The 15,887-nt window shown below is 39.6% G+C and overlaps 1 protein-coding gene across 1 annotated transcript in view; it reads right to left on the bottom strand.

Annotated features, from left to right (window-relative positions):
* Positions 1–4,925: 4,925 nt before the first annotated feature.
* Positions 4,926–15,887, bottom strand: part of APCDD1L (APC down-regulated 1 like) — a 52,991-nt gene continuing 42,029 nt past the window's right edge. Inside the window, exons 3-4 of the mRNA XM_072633440.1 lie at positions 14,570–15,119; positions 4,926–10,752 (exon numbers count right to left, since the gene is read on the bottom strand). Coding sequence (XP_072489541.1) covers positions 9,988–10,752; positions 14,570–15,119 — 1,315 coding nt within the window. The 3' untranslated portion in view covers positions 4,926–9,987. The remainder of the gene's footprint in view (positions 10,753–14,569; positions 15,120–15,887) is intronic.

Below are 15,887 nucleotides of genomic sequence, written 5' to 3'. Positions count from 1 at the left end.
TCCAGCCCCCGGTGAAGGCCATCTCAATAAAGAGCATGCAAAAAGCCATGAGCAGTCATCAGGTTTCATAAAATTTTATCAAGCATATTTTTAAATTGAGAATTTAAGCTCCCTTGGAACCTCAGCCATGGGGATTATAGTGGCTGTGTGTTATTCCCACGTAAGACTTGCATCCTAAATGCAGTTTTTAAAAAAAAACAACCCATCATCATTTATTATCTCCTAGTGCTTCACATATAGTAGACTCCTAAGAAATATTTTTAAAATTGAATTTAGGCCAAAGTCATCTGCAGTGATTCTTTCTGACCTGCATGGTTTTCCTTCCTCTCTGACCTATGAAATTGCTTGCGTAGACAGTAACGGGTACTGATAAAAATCACAGTAGATTTTTCTGGTCAACAATTGATACTTTCAGAGAGAGGCTCATATCTGCAGAAAGCAAGGGGAGGGGAATGAAAAACCTCCAGCAATTCATGAAAACCAGAATGTTCTCAGATAAATTGCAAGAACAGAATTGCCCTCTAAAGGCAGCAGACCAAAACTACTGGCTCTTAGTGGCACCCACCTGAATACAGTGATCACTCAACGTTAACTCACCTTCAGGTGAACTTAGGAACAAGCTATGGCACAAGGATAAATTGTAAAAATTTGGCAATATATTAAAGAACACCTCGCATGTGGGATCTTAGGTTGTAACACATCACTAACTTCAATCAACAGACTCCTGTCACAGGAAAGATTTAACTAATACCTGCTTGATTTCTAGTGCAATAATTCTGTTCACTACACTACCCTGCATTGTAACATATGTATCATTTTTAATAGTTTGATGTTTTTCAAAATGATGACTAGTTTTGGGCACATAGAAAACCTCCCATTTGTCCACTCAATATGGGATAAATGTCTATCATAACATTTAATCATTTAATTATCATTTACTTATTGAGTCAGTATTTAATTATTAAATTATCACTTAATTCCAGGGTCTCTTCTGAAAGTTGGCCTGCATAGTTGTTGTTTTTGCTTTATTTTTTAAAATCTTCCTTGTGAAATTCTTGGTTTATAAAAGTAAAAATAGGTATGTGCCCTGCAAAGAGTATTTGAGCCCTGTCTCAATACTGATCTTATGAGCCAGTGCAAGGAAACTATTGCTTCTACATGTGGGAGACAGAAAACTCTTGATGGGTGTCTAGCTGCTGGGATTTTATGTGCAGCAAATATGAAATTTAAAACTGGATCATCTAGTCTCTTTCCTCACTTTACAAAGTGAGGGTAAGGAACTAACCTAAAGATATATATACAGTAATCGTGAAGCCAGAATTTTCATATTCACCTCCTCAGACTCCAAACCTAGTGATTTTTCCACTACATAGCACTGCCCCATGTCTCCCACTTAAGCCAGGATGTTGTCAGCTTCTCAAGGCTAAATAAAGATGAATGGAAAAGATTTCGAATGACAGCACCTTGCAGTATTGGAAAGACCTCTTTTCCTAGGACAGAAAGGGAGTTGTATTCAGAGTCTGTTCTTTATACCTACATTTGATAAAATCTGCAGTTTTCAGATTTTAAAGGCATATTCTTCAAATACCTGATTCCCGTTTCCCTCAGAGTTCATACAAGCCTGATTATATTGGGGGGAGGGCTTTTTTTCTTTAAAAAGAACCCCTACTTTATTATTTACATAGAATTAAAATAGTATCCCTATAATTAAATTGAACCTTAAACATAGGTTCTACAGATTTTTCTTCAAAATCCACAAAGGAAACAAAGTTGAAAAATCCAGAGGTTATGAACCCCTGAATAAAGTGAGGTGTTATTGTATAGTAGCCATTGGGAGTAGGACTTTATCTAAACTTTCTTTGTAAGCAGTGTTAGAGATGCTTGTACTTCATGCTATTCAGTTTCTGGTACAGATGCATAGAATTGTAAGGACGTTAGCATCAGTGTGGACTTTTGTATCAATTAGTTTCTCTTCATCCTTAGATTTGGTTATTTTTCATGTAAATGAAATAGAATCATAGAAATATAATTCAGAAGCCTTCCTAGTCACAAGTGGAATGATAAAATTGTGATATCTAAACTTTCTTGGTATCTGGAAGCCTTCAGGACTCCTTGGGATTGAATTTGGAAGGTTTTTATAGAGAAAATTCCGAATTTGGTTCAGTGTCAAGCTGCCCTGTGGATAGGCTAACACTCTTACTCTGTGTGTGTACATCCACACCCACATTCTAATTTGTATATGAAGTTACAGCCATTCATGAAAATGCCTATTTTTAGACATTTTGCTATTAGTATCACTTACTGAAGTGGCAGCACCAAAGTCTGAGACTTTGTGTCAAAATGCAGGTATGACTATGGGAATTTTATACCACTCCCTAAATTGACATTGCATTTCTAGGAGAGACAGTTCTTGATACTGGGAAAATGGGGGGTGGGGGAAGGCAGATATTAACTAAGGAGCTAGGTTGGGTATCTATGAGAAACAGATCGAATTACATTTTTTGAACGTCTTCTCACCAACACCTTACTTATGTGCTTCCCCTCTCAAAAATACGAGGAAAAAAATGTAGAACTGCCTACATTTCTCCTGATGACAGTGACTTTTTCAACTTTGTTTCCTTTATGAATTTTGAAGATAAATCTGTAGAACTTAAGTTTCAGGTTTAATTTACTCTCATTTTAGGGATTTTATTTTAATTCTTGGTTTATTATAATAGTTCATTGTGAAATTAGGTTCACATATGAGCTGTTCAATTAATTTGGACAAACCAATTTATTAGAAAATATTTGTGTTACTTCTGCATTTAGGCACTTTCGGAAAACAAAAAATTATAACTATTATCTATCCTGTCATAAATGTTCGCAACTGTAATCCTTGGAATGTTTCTGTGGTCTACAATGGCCTGATTAAAAAGTGATGGTGGAATAAAATGGCACCTAGGAGAATAATCTGTTGCTGCTAGATAAATGGCATTTTTTAAAAGCAGGAAACAGTGATACTGTGACAATGTCTTATTACAGTTACTTTATTATACCAAAGGGTTGATACATATTTAATCATTGACTAATGGATGTTGGTGTTGGACTGATACCATCCGCTTTGGTTATTGACAAGCATTCTGACTTGGGATAAGGGCAACCCCTATGTTGATCACCTTCTGGGTCAAAAGCATGGGCTCAGAGCATGCAGTTTCTCACCAAAAGAAAACAAAATTTCCCTTGTGTTTTTTTTTCAGCTATCATCTGTATGGGTAGGCAAGACAGAGAGAGATAAGACTATAACTTATTCATAATTAATATGGCTAATTACTTAAGAAAGTGATAAATTGTTGTGCATGTTTCATACACCAACCCTAGGATTCCTTTGTTGTTGTTTAACTGCCTGCATTTTTAGGGCATTGTTTTTAGAAGTAAACTAAATTTAGCTGTTACTTCTCTGGAATCCAACATCTCCATCCTACCCCACCCCCATCATGGGGGGAGGGGGTGTATTGTTTGACTGATTCCAGTCAGAATTTGCTTGCTAATAATACTGAGTCCATTAGTACAGGGGCTGCTTCTTTCCAAAGCACTATCAGACTTTTCATAATTAAGAGTCTAACGAACCTCAAGTGTGTATTTGCAATGTTCATATACAGTTACTAGAAGAGAGAATACATGTTCTCATTCCTGTTCCTAGTATTTTGCCTTTATGTTATAAGAACTCTCTCTAAATGAGAGGCAGTGTGGTGCAGTGGAAAGAGTGAGTGGATTTGGAATCAGAAGACCTGGGTTTGAATCCTGACTCTTCTACTCTGTGACCTTGAACAAGCCCCTTAACCTCTCTGGGTCTCAGATGGCTCACCTATAAACAGGAAGTGGGATTAGATCACCCCTGAGATTCTTCCAAGCCCTGCATCTAGGATCTAATGTTACTGCTTGAAACATCCAACCGGGATCCCAAAAGGATTTGTTGAAATGATCTTCCCCTTTGTAAGTGACTGAAGAGATTTTTCTAAAATTCAGATTAGACTCTGGCTTGCTTTCCACACTTCCTCCTCTTGATAATTCCTACAGTTCTTAATGTGTATTGATTCTAATTTCTAGTAGTGAAATTCTACCTGTACCTTTATTAAACAGATGTAGTTAAAAAAAAAACTTCATTCCATTTTTCTTGTGTATTAAAGTTATATTTTCTGTTTTGGCATAATTAATTTTAAAAGCTGATGCAGGAAGAACACTTCCCATTGTGTATTTTTGTTTTCTGACATGTAACAAGTTTATATAGTAATTATACACTCTTGAGGAGAAGGCTGGCTACACTGCTTCTGTAGTTTAAACAAGTTCTTTACATCATGTGTTCACATGGTCTGTATCAGTCAGGCAACACATGCCAGGCCAAAGCGTCCACTTTTGTATTATTTGGCTCAGTATTATGTTTAATAAATTCTGTGCTCTGGACATATTTAATGGAAGTTTCATTGTACATTCATTTTGAACGGGTAACTTAAAGAGTATTAAGACACAAGATTCCATTTCTTCTGCATCTGATGTGTGATGTTGCTTTGAATTGGAATCCTGGAAGGAGAGCGATAAGAGACCTTAAACTAACTAGTTCAACCCCTTCGTTTTTCAGAGAAAGAAACTGCTGCCCAGAGACTTGGGGTGACTTGCTCCAGCAAGTTAGGGCAGGGTTAGAATTTGAGCTCCTCTCTTCTGACTGCCTAGTATTCTTTAATCCCACATCTCATGCTGGCACCTTGTAAGAGCAGTGATTTTTATGAAAGAGATTAGCAAATCAATGAGAATAAAGATTTATAATGCAAATACTTATTCATGAAATGAATAAGCATTATCCCAAGAGTGTATTTTGGAAATGAATGTAAATTGGTTCAAGACACAGCATCTTCTGGGTTTTTTTGTATTATTCATAGAGGAAAAGCAGCCACAGTAAAACGTATTTATTGGAAAGATACAGGTAAACTGGAGCATGGTGGAGTGAGAAGCACAAGGCTAGCATCTGTACAGAGGCATTGTCTTAAAAAAAAAAAAAAAAGAATTCATTGAGCCAGTGTTAATGCATGTGCACATTAGGCAACTTGATGCTACCTCCAGTGATACTCTCAGAACTGCATAAGCCTAAGTTAAAATGTACTCAGTCCCTTACTCATGTTGAGGAACAGAGAGCTCTTTTACTACTGCCTGTTTTTTCAGTCATGTTTTATCCTTTTGTTTATTATTTATCAAAGTCATATCTTAAAAAGATACTTCAAGAAAGAGAGAAATAGTAAAAAGGCATGGATATAAAATGCCCTGTATGTTTCAGGGAGGGTACTAGGAGGTGTGGGACTCCCATCAAGTTACTTCTGCCTGACTGTGTTTCTTGCTCAGTACGGTGCCACAAACATTAAATGCCCGTATACGCACTTGGGCAACCATTCCCTGCCCTCAAGACCTTCCATTTTTAAAAGGTTTGCAAGAGTTGATTGAAATCTGAGATTGAGCCAAGAAAATTCATTTTGTCATACTGCTGACTCCACTGCTGGCTTGAAGCCTTAAAATATTTGCAATTTTAAATTACAGTAATCTTTAGGGAATGTACATTGGGGTGATGGATGTGGAAACTCTTAGTTCCTCGTTTCCAAAGCTTAACTCCGGAAATGTGAAATTTTGTCATGCTGTCATCTTTTTTTTGTTTTAACCCTTGGGAGTAATTTTTTTAAATAAAAGCCCCTCTCCTAATAATGAGACCCCAGAAAGGCCCACCAACCCTATTTCCAGCCTCCTAGCAAAAACTAAAAGGACCTACAAGTCTTAGGAGTTCTAGACATCAGCATTTATGATTCTGCTTTTAGGGGAAATGGATTAATCACGGAGAAGCTGTAACCCCAGCTCACAGGTCTTCATAATCTGAAGCCTAAGAGTTAGTCCCTATTTCTGATATATTTCCATCTCTAACTTGCCTTAAAATCATAAGCATGAAGGCAAAGGAGTGTTTAATGAAGGGAGAAGGGATATTGGTATCATAGAGGGTTGGGTAGACTGTTAGTCCCAAAGATAAAAATATCACCGGAGGACAAAAAGCCTCCCCATTAAAAGTCTTAACAGTTTTATAGCCATTCCTTTCCAAATATATCATTAAATCCTTTTTAGTCAATCTCCTAATCTCTTAGTCATCTGGGCAAAGAGCTATATGATGTCATACTTGGAAGGACCCTTCAGGGATCGCCCTTTTCACCCTCATTTAACAGATTAGGAAACTGAGACCAGAAACCAAAGTTGAAAAATTTTAGATGTATAGGTTGACAGGATGGTTTCTCTAGGCCTATCCATATAGGAAGCTATGTTAAAGCTGGAGGCAGCAACATCTGAAGTGTAAGAAAAATTTTTGCCCAGACTTTGTAACCTGCTATTCATAGACAGCAGCTGTCTCTAACTTGGGATGCTCCCTGCCTTGGATAGTTTGACTGCTGTAAAGTAAGCATCCTCTCTCCTTACTTAGAGTATGCCAGTCACGCCACACCCACCAACTAATAAGATGTTCAAACTACATAGTAGTGTTTCTCTGGGCGTGAATTCAGAGCTCTCCTGCTTGGGCTTAGGGCTTAAGCAACCTGAGAGGTAGTGTATGAATAATGGACGACAAATATATTTCCGCCAGCCTTGCAGTTGTATGGGGTTCTTTGTGGGCCCTCTTTGCGGGTGTCAAAGAGGTTGTTACTTCTCTTAGCCACTTAAGGTCATTATAGATTACTATGATGCACTGAAAAGAGACAAAATGCCCATACTTTTAATTTCACTCACAAGTATCTACCTCATTTACCCTCCTTAACCCTTATCAAGCCCTGAAGTATACTTTACCTCCTTTCAGTGTTCTTCAAACAGCTACCTCCTCATTCCCTGCCACCCATTCAACCCTTCCCATTCCATAAATACCTACATTAGTAGAAGATGGTGATGCAGTCAGTCAACAAGTATGCATTGTACTGTGTTGGGCACCATTGTCTCCAGCAGCACCAGTATGAGATTAAACACATCCTTAGAAAAAACACAAGTAGCCAAGCATAATGGCCTACACTTAGGAGTCCTTGCTGCTAGGAAGGCTAAGCTGGAGGATTTCTAGAGTTGGGGAGCTCTAAGCTACATTAGGGCTAAAGCCAATCAGATGTCCACAGTAAGTCTGAAACAAATATTGTGGGCTCCCAGGAGTGGAAAAGGGCCACCAGATTGCCTAAGGAGGGATAAACTTACCCAGGCTGGAAAAACATCAAGTTAAAACTTCCATGGCAAGTCATGTTGGGATCAGACCTATGGTAGCTGCAATATTTCCTCTCTGGGCAAGGTAGGGAGATACAGTTTCAGAATAACTAATAATGTGGATAATTATTAATATTTCAATGGGATCTGAATAGCTGAACTTGTAATTTTAAAGTTCTATTATAGTAGTAGCCTATGATATGTAGCTACACCAAATCTTTTGTAAATGGGTGCAAACATACTAATGCACTATCTCCAGTTTTAAGAATCCAGTACTCTTTTTACTTGTCTCTACCAGCACCTAAGGATGTCTCAAAGGTCTCATGCAGATCTGTGGGGTGGGTCATGAGCCAAAGTTTGCTGCAAGAAATTTGCAGTGTGTGTCAAAGACGGCCCCAACCTTGATACCCCGGCTGATATCTTCAATAAACTGAAGCCCTACAGGTAGCAAGTGTGACACTGATCACGTCTTCCCTGAATGTTCATACCTGTACACTCAACTTCAACTCTAGAAACGATGCCAATAGAACATAAAAGCCTGAGCCTGGAATGATCATTTCCATTGCCCAAAAGAAAAACAGTATTTTTTTTCCCTTTCTAGTGATAGCAATTGATCAGGCAAAGAAAAACCATTTGAAATATTGGCCTTGAAATCAGAATCCTTAAGTTCAGAGTAAAGAAGTGGAGAAACACTGAGGTCTGTTTGTGAGGGGATGAATTTCCCCTATAATATACACTTTATAATTTAATATAGTTTTGTGTCCTGTTCTATGCTTCTTCCAAATACTTCTGATTAATTCTGGATCCAGCACACAAGAGGATGTATACATGAAGAAATAGTAGTTATCATGGATACTCAAAGTTAGAACACAAGCCCTTACACTTGTCAATCTGTAAGAACCACAGGGAACACTGTTCAGTTGATATAATTGTTTATGAAAAAGATTTTTAAGTTTAAATTTTAATGTGATTAAAAGTTGTGATGTTATTAATGTGCAAATGTGATTCATTTGCACCACACAGAGGTGAACTGGTTAGTGTAAATGGCATCCCCTGGAACCTCTACCCCCTCCAAAACCCCACAACTTTATACATGAGGTTTAAAGCCACAAATAATCTTATAACTGCAGTTTTGTAAATACGCCCTCTGAAAGCCCTTTTTAATTTGGGACTTGCAAAGATTAACTTTTCTTAAAAACAAAAATGCTCAGAGAAGTCAGATGGGGCTTTTTCAGCGGATGCCAATTGATCAAAATAAATGGGCTGGGATGATGAATTCTAGTGGAAAGCAGCACTTGCTTTATAGGTAATAGGTCTATCATATCATCCAGAGTTGAAAAGGCCTCTAGAAATCATCTAAAAATCCTCTCATTTTACAGATGAGGAAACCAGACCAGCAAAGAAAAGGGATTTCATTGTCCAAGTTCACAAAGTTGCTTGTAAAACCTGGATTTGAATCTTAAAATATGTAATAAGAGTGATGAAAGTGGGATGGAGAAAGAAAGATCATTAAAATGTTTCTTAAGACCTGAGTTTACCATGCCAGAGGAATTTTTAGCAGTATGAAAATGATACTTCAGTACTATTTCCACCACCCCACCCCCATCCCCAATTATAGTCCATGGCTATCTATACCACATAAGTAAATTCACACTTCAGGTTACTGACTGAGAGATTATAAGCCAGAAGGAAGCTTAACAATTTGATTCAAAGATTAAGCTCTTACAATGTGCAAGATGTTGTGGATGCAAAGGTTAAAAAAAAACAACAACCAACTTTAGGGATCATATAATCCAAGGGTTATTAGTCAGAAGTCTGTCAGCTTTTAAAAAAATTTTTAAATCACAACTTTAATGTAATTGGTTTCCTTTCTAATCCTATGTATTTTGTTTTATACACTTAAAAACATCTTTCTGAGGAGGGTTCCATGACGCAGAAAAAGTTAAGAACCCCCAAAATAGCCCTATTCATCTGGGGTACTGGTTGTAAATAACTAAAGAATAAAAGAACGAAATTAATTTTCTAGATTTGCCGCTTACCTATTTGTAAAATGGATCTAAAGAAAGCCATCCACCCGTAAGGTATCTTGACATTTTCTCTCATTAGTATTTAAAGAACTGGGAATTTTCTGATGAAGAAAGAAAAACTATATGCTGTAGATCTAGATGAATTTTTTGACTCTCCAGTGGCTAAAAATAACAAAGGGAATTCAAACAAAAGCTAACAGTACTTGGTTCTGTGTGATCTGAGAGGGGTGTTATAGGGGTTAATCTAGGGGTTAATCTACCTCTCAAACATCTTTGAGTCCCTTAGTTTCGAATGAGACCAAAGGGAACACCCTTTAGACTGAACCCTACCTCATAAACAGAAGTCCTGGAAGGCTGGAAATTTCTAGGCTGAAAATTCTGAATGTGAGAAGCACAGAAATTCCAACAGTTAGCACTCTGTGAGGCTGAGGTTGCCTCTGAATACAGGCCACTGAAAGCTCAAGGCAGCATCTTTAATTCATGTCACCAGCTTTAGTATGAACTGCTGAGTTCAACTGAATCAGCATAGCTCAGTAACTGGGAAGTGATATTTGTGTGCTGAGTCTAGTCTCAATACCATCCTTCCTCTGTCCATGTTTAAGCATATACAGAGTCTCAGAGATTAGAAAAGAAGGTGCTGATCTTGGAAATGTGCCTGGAGGGATGTCTCAAACTCTAGAGGGAATTCCCTCCTGCTTTGCCAACAATTTGATCAATTTAAGTCCTACTTTAAAAATGTCAGGGCTATGAACAGAAGTAGGCTGCCCATAGAGTATACTTTTGATGATCTGTTCCTGCTACTCCTGTATTTTTCCGGCTGATGACTGTGATGAAGTTGTCTTGAAAAGCCACTGGATGCTCCAGCACATTGGACTAGAGGGTCCTGGTAGGAAGTGGGACGCTTCTCTGGAATATCTGGGTTTGAGCCATCTGTGGGCCTTTCTCCAATAAACAGCAGGCTTTGGCCTCTTATGTCTTGTTCAATCTTAAAGAGTTCAAACTCCACATGAGGGAGCTTGATGCCTAATGGTAAGCACCCATTGGTTGGTGTGACATCCTGCTCAATTCCAAGGGACCAGGACCCTGCATCCCCACAGCTCCCTGGGTGTGAGAAGTTCAGCATCGCCACAGTGACCTGATCCATTGGTGTCACACGGGCCTGGGTGACCTTGAATGTTAGCTCCATGCCACCTCTGACCTTGGTAGACAAGGTGCCCTTGTTGTAATGCCCAAAGGCATACACAATGAATGTGGGCTGTTGACAAGCAGGGTCAGAGTAGTGGTGATAATAGCCTTCCCATGTCCGGTTACTCCCATGGAAGGTGAAGAATCTGGTGAGGAAGAGTACAGCAGGGCGGACCTCACACCTCATGCTGACCCATCTACCACTGAGTCTCAGGGGCAGAACTGCCTTGTGGGGTAGGATTGGGGGATGGTGCTCATCCGAACGGTAGATGATTCCACAAGCTGGGCATGGGTGCGAGTGATGCTGGCAAAGGGTAAAAATAAAGATCATGAATTTCAGAGAGTTGAAATAGAAGTCTAGTCAACTTAAAAGGCAAGGAGAATGAGTAGAGTGGGCCACAGCCTAGCCATCCCTCCCTCTGCTCCATTCCTGTCCCTGCAAATCTCTTCTCTAGTTTACCACTGGACAAAAAACTTCATAACAAATTTATTTGGGAGCATTATGAATAGAGGTGTTTTTTTTTTTTAAATCTTTGAGTCTCCTATTAAAATGTCAATATATACCTGAAAAGAATATACCTCAAGCCAGCCATAATAAGATTTAGGCCCCTTGGCAAAGCTGCAAAATAAAAATTTGTGATTTGTTCTCTGGCCTCCGTTTCTGGAATCTTGTTTTCATCAATGCAAACCAGTTTCCCTACTGCTACACACATACACATACTAAGAGGATCAAAGGAAGACCTAGCCTAGATTAATCTTTGAATGACATGAACCAGAGTCACATGGGCTTGGGAGAGATAGAAGGGCTGTGATCTACACCAACAGAATACCCAAGCACCTGAGACCCCCCAGTTCCATCTAAGTAGAAGTACAAAATGATGACAGAATCAGAAGGAATCATAGAGATAGTCTAGTCCAGAGCTGGGGGACCTGGAGCCTTGAGGCCACATGTGGCCTTCTAGATCCTCAAGTGTGGCCTTTTGACTGAATCAGCCAAGACTGCAGGTTCTCCATGCCTGGTCTGGTCCAACATCCTTATTTTGCAGCTGAGAAAACTGAAGACTAGAGAAGGAAAGTGAAAGAATCAGAACTAGAACCCAAGTGTCCCAACTCCCTTGTATTTCTCCTAATACTTACCTCACCACATCCACACCACCCCCAGCTGCCTCCAAACATAAGATCATAAGCCAGTTTTCCAGGCTTTTTAATCCCTGTTCTGCAATTCATTTCCCTCTTTTTAAACTGCTAAAAACTATGAAGGCTTCAAACCAAACATGATGCAGGATAAAGCCACAGGGACAGCTAGTATCCTTTCATAACTCAGTCAATGGAGACAGAAGGGAGAGCAGAGAGATTGGATTTTATAACTGACTAACTTGTAGGCTTGTCCCTTGTCAAAATAAGAATGACAGAGAACAGGAAGGTCTAGCTGCTTTGCATGCTTTGCAATTGTAGAAAGAAATAGGAAGGGGGGGGATTTAGTTTGGGAAGGGAAGAGTGGTGTTTGAAAGCCCAACCAGGAAATCTTTATACAAATTCTGTTATTAAAAGAAAAAAAAAAGTTGAAAGTGTTCACCCAGAGTTGCCTGGGAAACTTGGTACCAAGAAAATTGACGTCCAGGTGCCAGCTAGAAAGGAGAGGGTTGGGGAATGGGAGGGAATCATTTGATCAAAAGCTAGCTTAGTCTTGACTTTCTTTTTAAGTTTTTTGTATATACAGTTACATGATGAATCTAACTTTTCATAGATTTGCACAAGAAAAAATATACATTTAGCTTGGGAGGTTTACACCCATGGGTTTTGAAAGCTCTTTCAAATATGCCAGTTAATAGTTAGACATCATCGCTGTAGAAATTAACTCACCCCCATCTGTAGGTAGCTATAGTGCGACATGGTCCTTGATTACTGTCTGTAATTGAGCCATTTGTGGCTAACGTTACATCTGAGGTCACCCTAATATATACTGACAGTACATGGTAAGTTAAATATAAATCCCCAGAAGTATGCACACACACATACACACACATTACATATACACACATACATACATATCCTTCACAAGCAGGCAGGAAATTCTTTGATAATGGCTGGTAATTTGGGGCAAGAAGATTTCTTCAGAGCAAATGCAGACGGGATACCAGGGGCCAGGGTAGGGAGGGAAATGACATTTTCTTCTTACATTTAACTTTTTTTAAGAGAAAGAAAATTACCCCATCTTACTCTGAATGAAGTTCATTTTAGCATTGTCTAGAATTCCACTTGTTCTTAATCTAGTTCTCTGTCTGCCAAAATTAACATGTTGAGTCTGAAGCCAAAGTCTTACTAGATTAAATGAGTTTCATAAAGTAATTTCTGAAACAACATATGACAGTTTCTGATTAACCCAGAGAAGTGACATCATGTACTCAGATGTTCTGGGTCCACTGCAGGCCGATGAATTAGTAGCATACCCAGGGAGTGGATCCGGGTACCTGATTGGTTTTAAATTAGCCTCTCAGAATGTTTATGTTTACCATCTGCTTTAGCTCACCAGCATGGTTGTGGCCCAGAATAGCATAGGATAACAACAGAACGTTGTACTGAGAACTATCTGCTTCTTCCTTCTGTAAAGAATCCCTAGACTTGATTTTTTTCTCCCCCTCTTTTACATTTTTTTTTTTAATGACTAGTATTTTTAACACTCACATCTGGCACCCTTCAAATCCCATTCTCAATTATATCTCCAAATGAATTGGTGATAGATTTAAATTTTCTGGAAAGGAGCCAGACTGGCTGGTATTGGGGGCCTGTTGGAGGTGGGGCCATAGGGGAGCTGATGGGAGGGAATGGTGAGGAAGGAACCCTGCTTAGGGAGAAGGGAAATGGTTGTTCTCTATGTAATCTCAGCATTTTCCTACATCACAGCATATCCCTGGATTCATTGCTATTTCCTCTCTAAATATTATTATGGGACAAGATAATAACCTCCCTATGGATGCCTGCTCTCTCTGGACTCTTAGGTGAAGTCAGCATTTACCTCAGACTGCTTCAAAACACCAAGTACCCCAAAAAAAGGAATGAGTCATTTTCAGGTAGCAGAAAAAAAACAGGTGTTTTGTTGACCTCGAGCATATTTTTTTTCTATTTTTAATGGGCAGAGGGCATATAAACTGTTGAGAGTTCATTCCTATTCATCCTTTCATCCCCAAACCCTTAGTGAGAAGAGTGTCCCTCCTACCCAGTTGGAGTCCTTGACTGCCCTGAACATAATTAGGTGTTGATAGATATACTGCCTCTTACTATTAGCAAAGAATTTCCTGCCTGTTCAAATAGGAGATATATAGATAAAGACAGACACAATTTCTGGGATTATTTAAATGTAACATACCATGAACTATGAGATTAGTATGAGATTTCAGGCCTAGTGGAACCAGAAGGTAGTATTCGAGCACTGTCATTAACTCCTAATGAAACTTGGGATAAATCACCTAACTTACTTGGACCTCAGTTTCCTCATCTGTGAGAGCTGGGTAACATGAGGTCACATCTTAATTATTCAAGTCTCCTTGCTTTCTCTAGATACAAATTATTAGCTTATCTTCAGCACAAGTGCATTTCACATCCTCTGCTCTCAACTAGACATGGATATAACCATGAAGCAAGTAATTTGGGTGAGAAGAAGGAAGGTTACTGGTATGCTTAGATACTTTAAAAGATTCACCTCCCCATCACCATGAGTGTACCCGCTTCCAAGGCAAGATCACAAGTTTTCCCCACCTTTAGTAGATAGCCTTGATATGGTACTACAGCCAAAAAGAAAAATCATCACTTGTGGCTAACCTTCTGGTGATGAGCCCCCCTGCTCTCTTATTTTGACTGACAGACACATAGTCTCTTACCTATCCCATACTCAAAGCCCTTTCAGCTTGGTTGCCCTTCTCAGAGCTTCTGTTCCCTTGGAATAGCCTTGTAGGGCCCAGAATCACCTCTACCATACACCTGGGCAATGGAGGAGGACTTCACCGGTGGATTGTTGGCAGACAGACATCTTAAATAAGAGTGAATCTAAGCAGACCTGGTGTAACATCTCAGAAAAGGTTGCCTACCCTCACAGTGGTCTAAGGACTATTTAGCATTATTACCATGGCACTCTGGAGTGGACGTTGATACCCAGTGGGTCTGTAGTGAAGCCTTTCTGACCATTCTGTGTGGATGTCACCCAGATATAGCTCCTCCACCACCCTGTTGCCTGGCATCTGCTGCAGCTTGTAGTGCCTTTCCACGCGAATTAGGCTGAGCTCATGCATAGCAAAGCCCAAGGCCCCAGTGCAGTCTCTCTCTGCCTTGGCACTCAGGAGTTCATAGATGGTCCCTGGAGTCCAGGACCTCCCCGGGGGGAGTAATTTCCTACAGCCTCTGCCACCTGTCTGATTGATGCGTTCTGCTATCTCCAGAATAGCTCTCTGGCTGTGGAAGACAATGCCGACCTTGTGCAGGTGGTAGTTGGCTTCTGTGGCTCCCCGGGTTATCCAGGATGCCTGGCGAAGGCGGAGCTTGCCTTTGATGAGTAGGGAGTACAAGGGTTCCCGGCACGAAGGGTCCTGGTAGTAGAACTGGTATGCTTTAAACAGGCGGTTTGAGTAGAACATGTATGACCTGGCGAGGAACTCTGGCCCTGGACGAACTTCACAGCTTTGATGGCATGTAAGACAGAAGGAAGAAGGAAACGGAACAAGAGAACATCAGAATGACCTAGACTGGACTCATCATCAACTCTGTCTCTGACAGGAGGATTAAGTACTTATCCTCCCTAATAATAATAAGAAGAATCATGGCTGACATTTATGTAACACTTGTAAGTTTACAAAGCACATTTCACATAGTGCTTCATTTAAGCCTCACAAAACCCCTAAGACGTAAGTGCTATCTCTTTACAGATACAGAAACTGAGATGGAGACAAGATTGCCAAGGATCACAACTCTTGAGGGTCTGAGGTAGAATTTGAATTCTAAGCCCAGCATTCTATCCACTACACTACCTAGCAACCTAACCAACTTCAAAGAGTTACAGATCTGTCCTAGACATTTTAGTTTATTCAAATAACCATTATAATAATAACAATAACTGGCATTTATTATTTTCAAGGTTTTCAAAAACAGTGTACAAATATGATTGAATTTTATCCTCAACAACCCTAGGAGGTAGGTACTATTATTATCCCCATTTTATAGATAAGGAAACTGAGGCAAAGTGACTTGCCCATTTGCCCAGCTGCTCACAGCTAGTGAGTCACTGAGGCTGGATTTGAACTCGCATCTTCCCAACTCCCAGGTCCTAGCAGCTTCATAGATCTGCTTTCCACAGACTCATCCAACACCTATGTATTTCTTCTTCACCGTGTGAAGTGGAATTTACCTATTCCTCTTTTAATCTTTGACACAGACTCCTCGGGTCTAATG

The sequence above is a fragment of the Notamacropus eugenii genome, chromosome 1 (genome assembly GCF_028372415.1).
Source record: "Notamacropus eugenii isolate mMacEug1 chromosome 1, mMacEug1.pri_v2, whole genome shotgun sequence".
Lineage (NCBI taxonomy): Eukaryota > Metazoa > Chordata > Mammalia > Diprotodontia > Macropodidae > Notamacropus > Notamacropus eugenii.
This window is presented reverse-complemented; position numbering and strand designations above follow the sequence as displayed.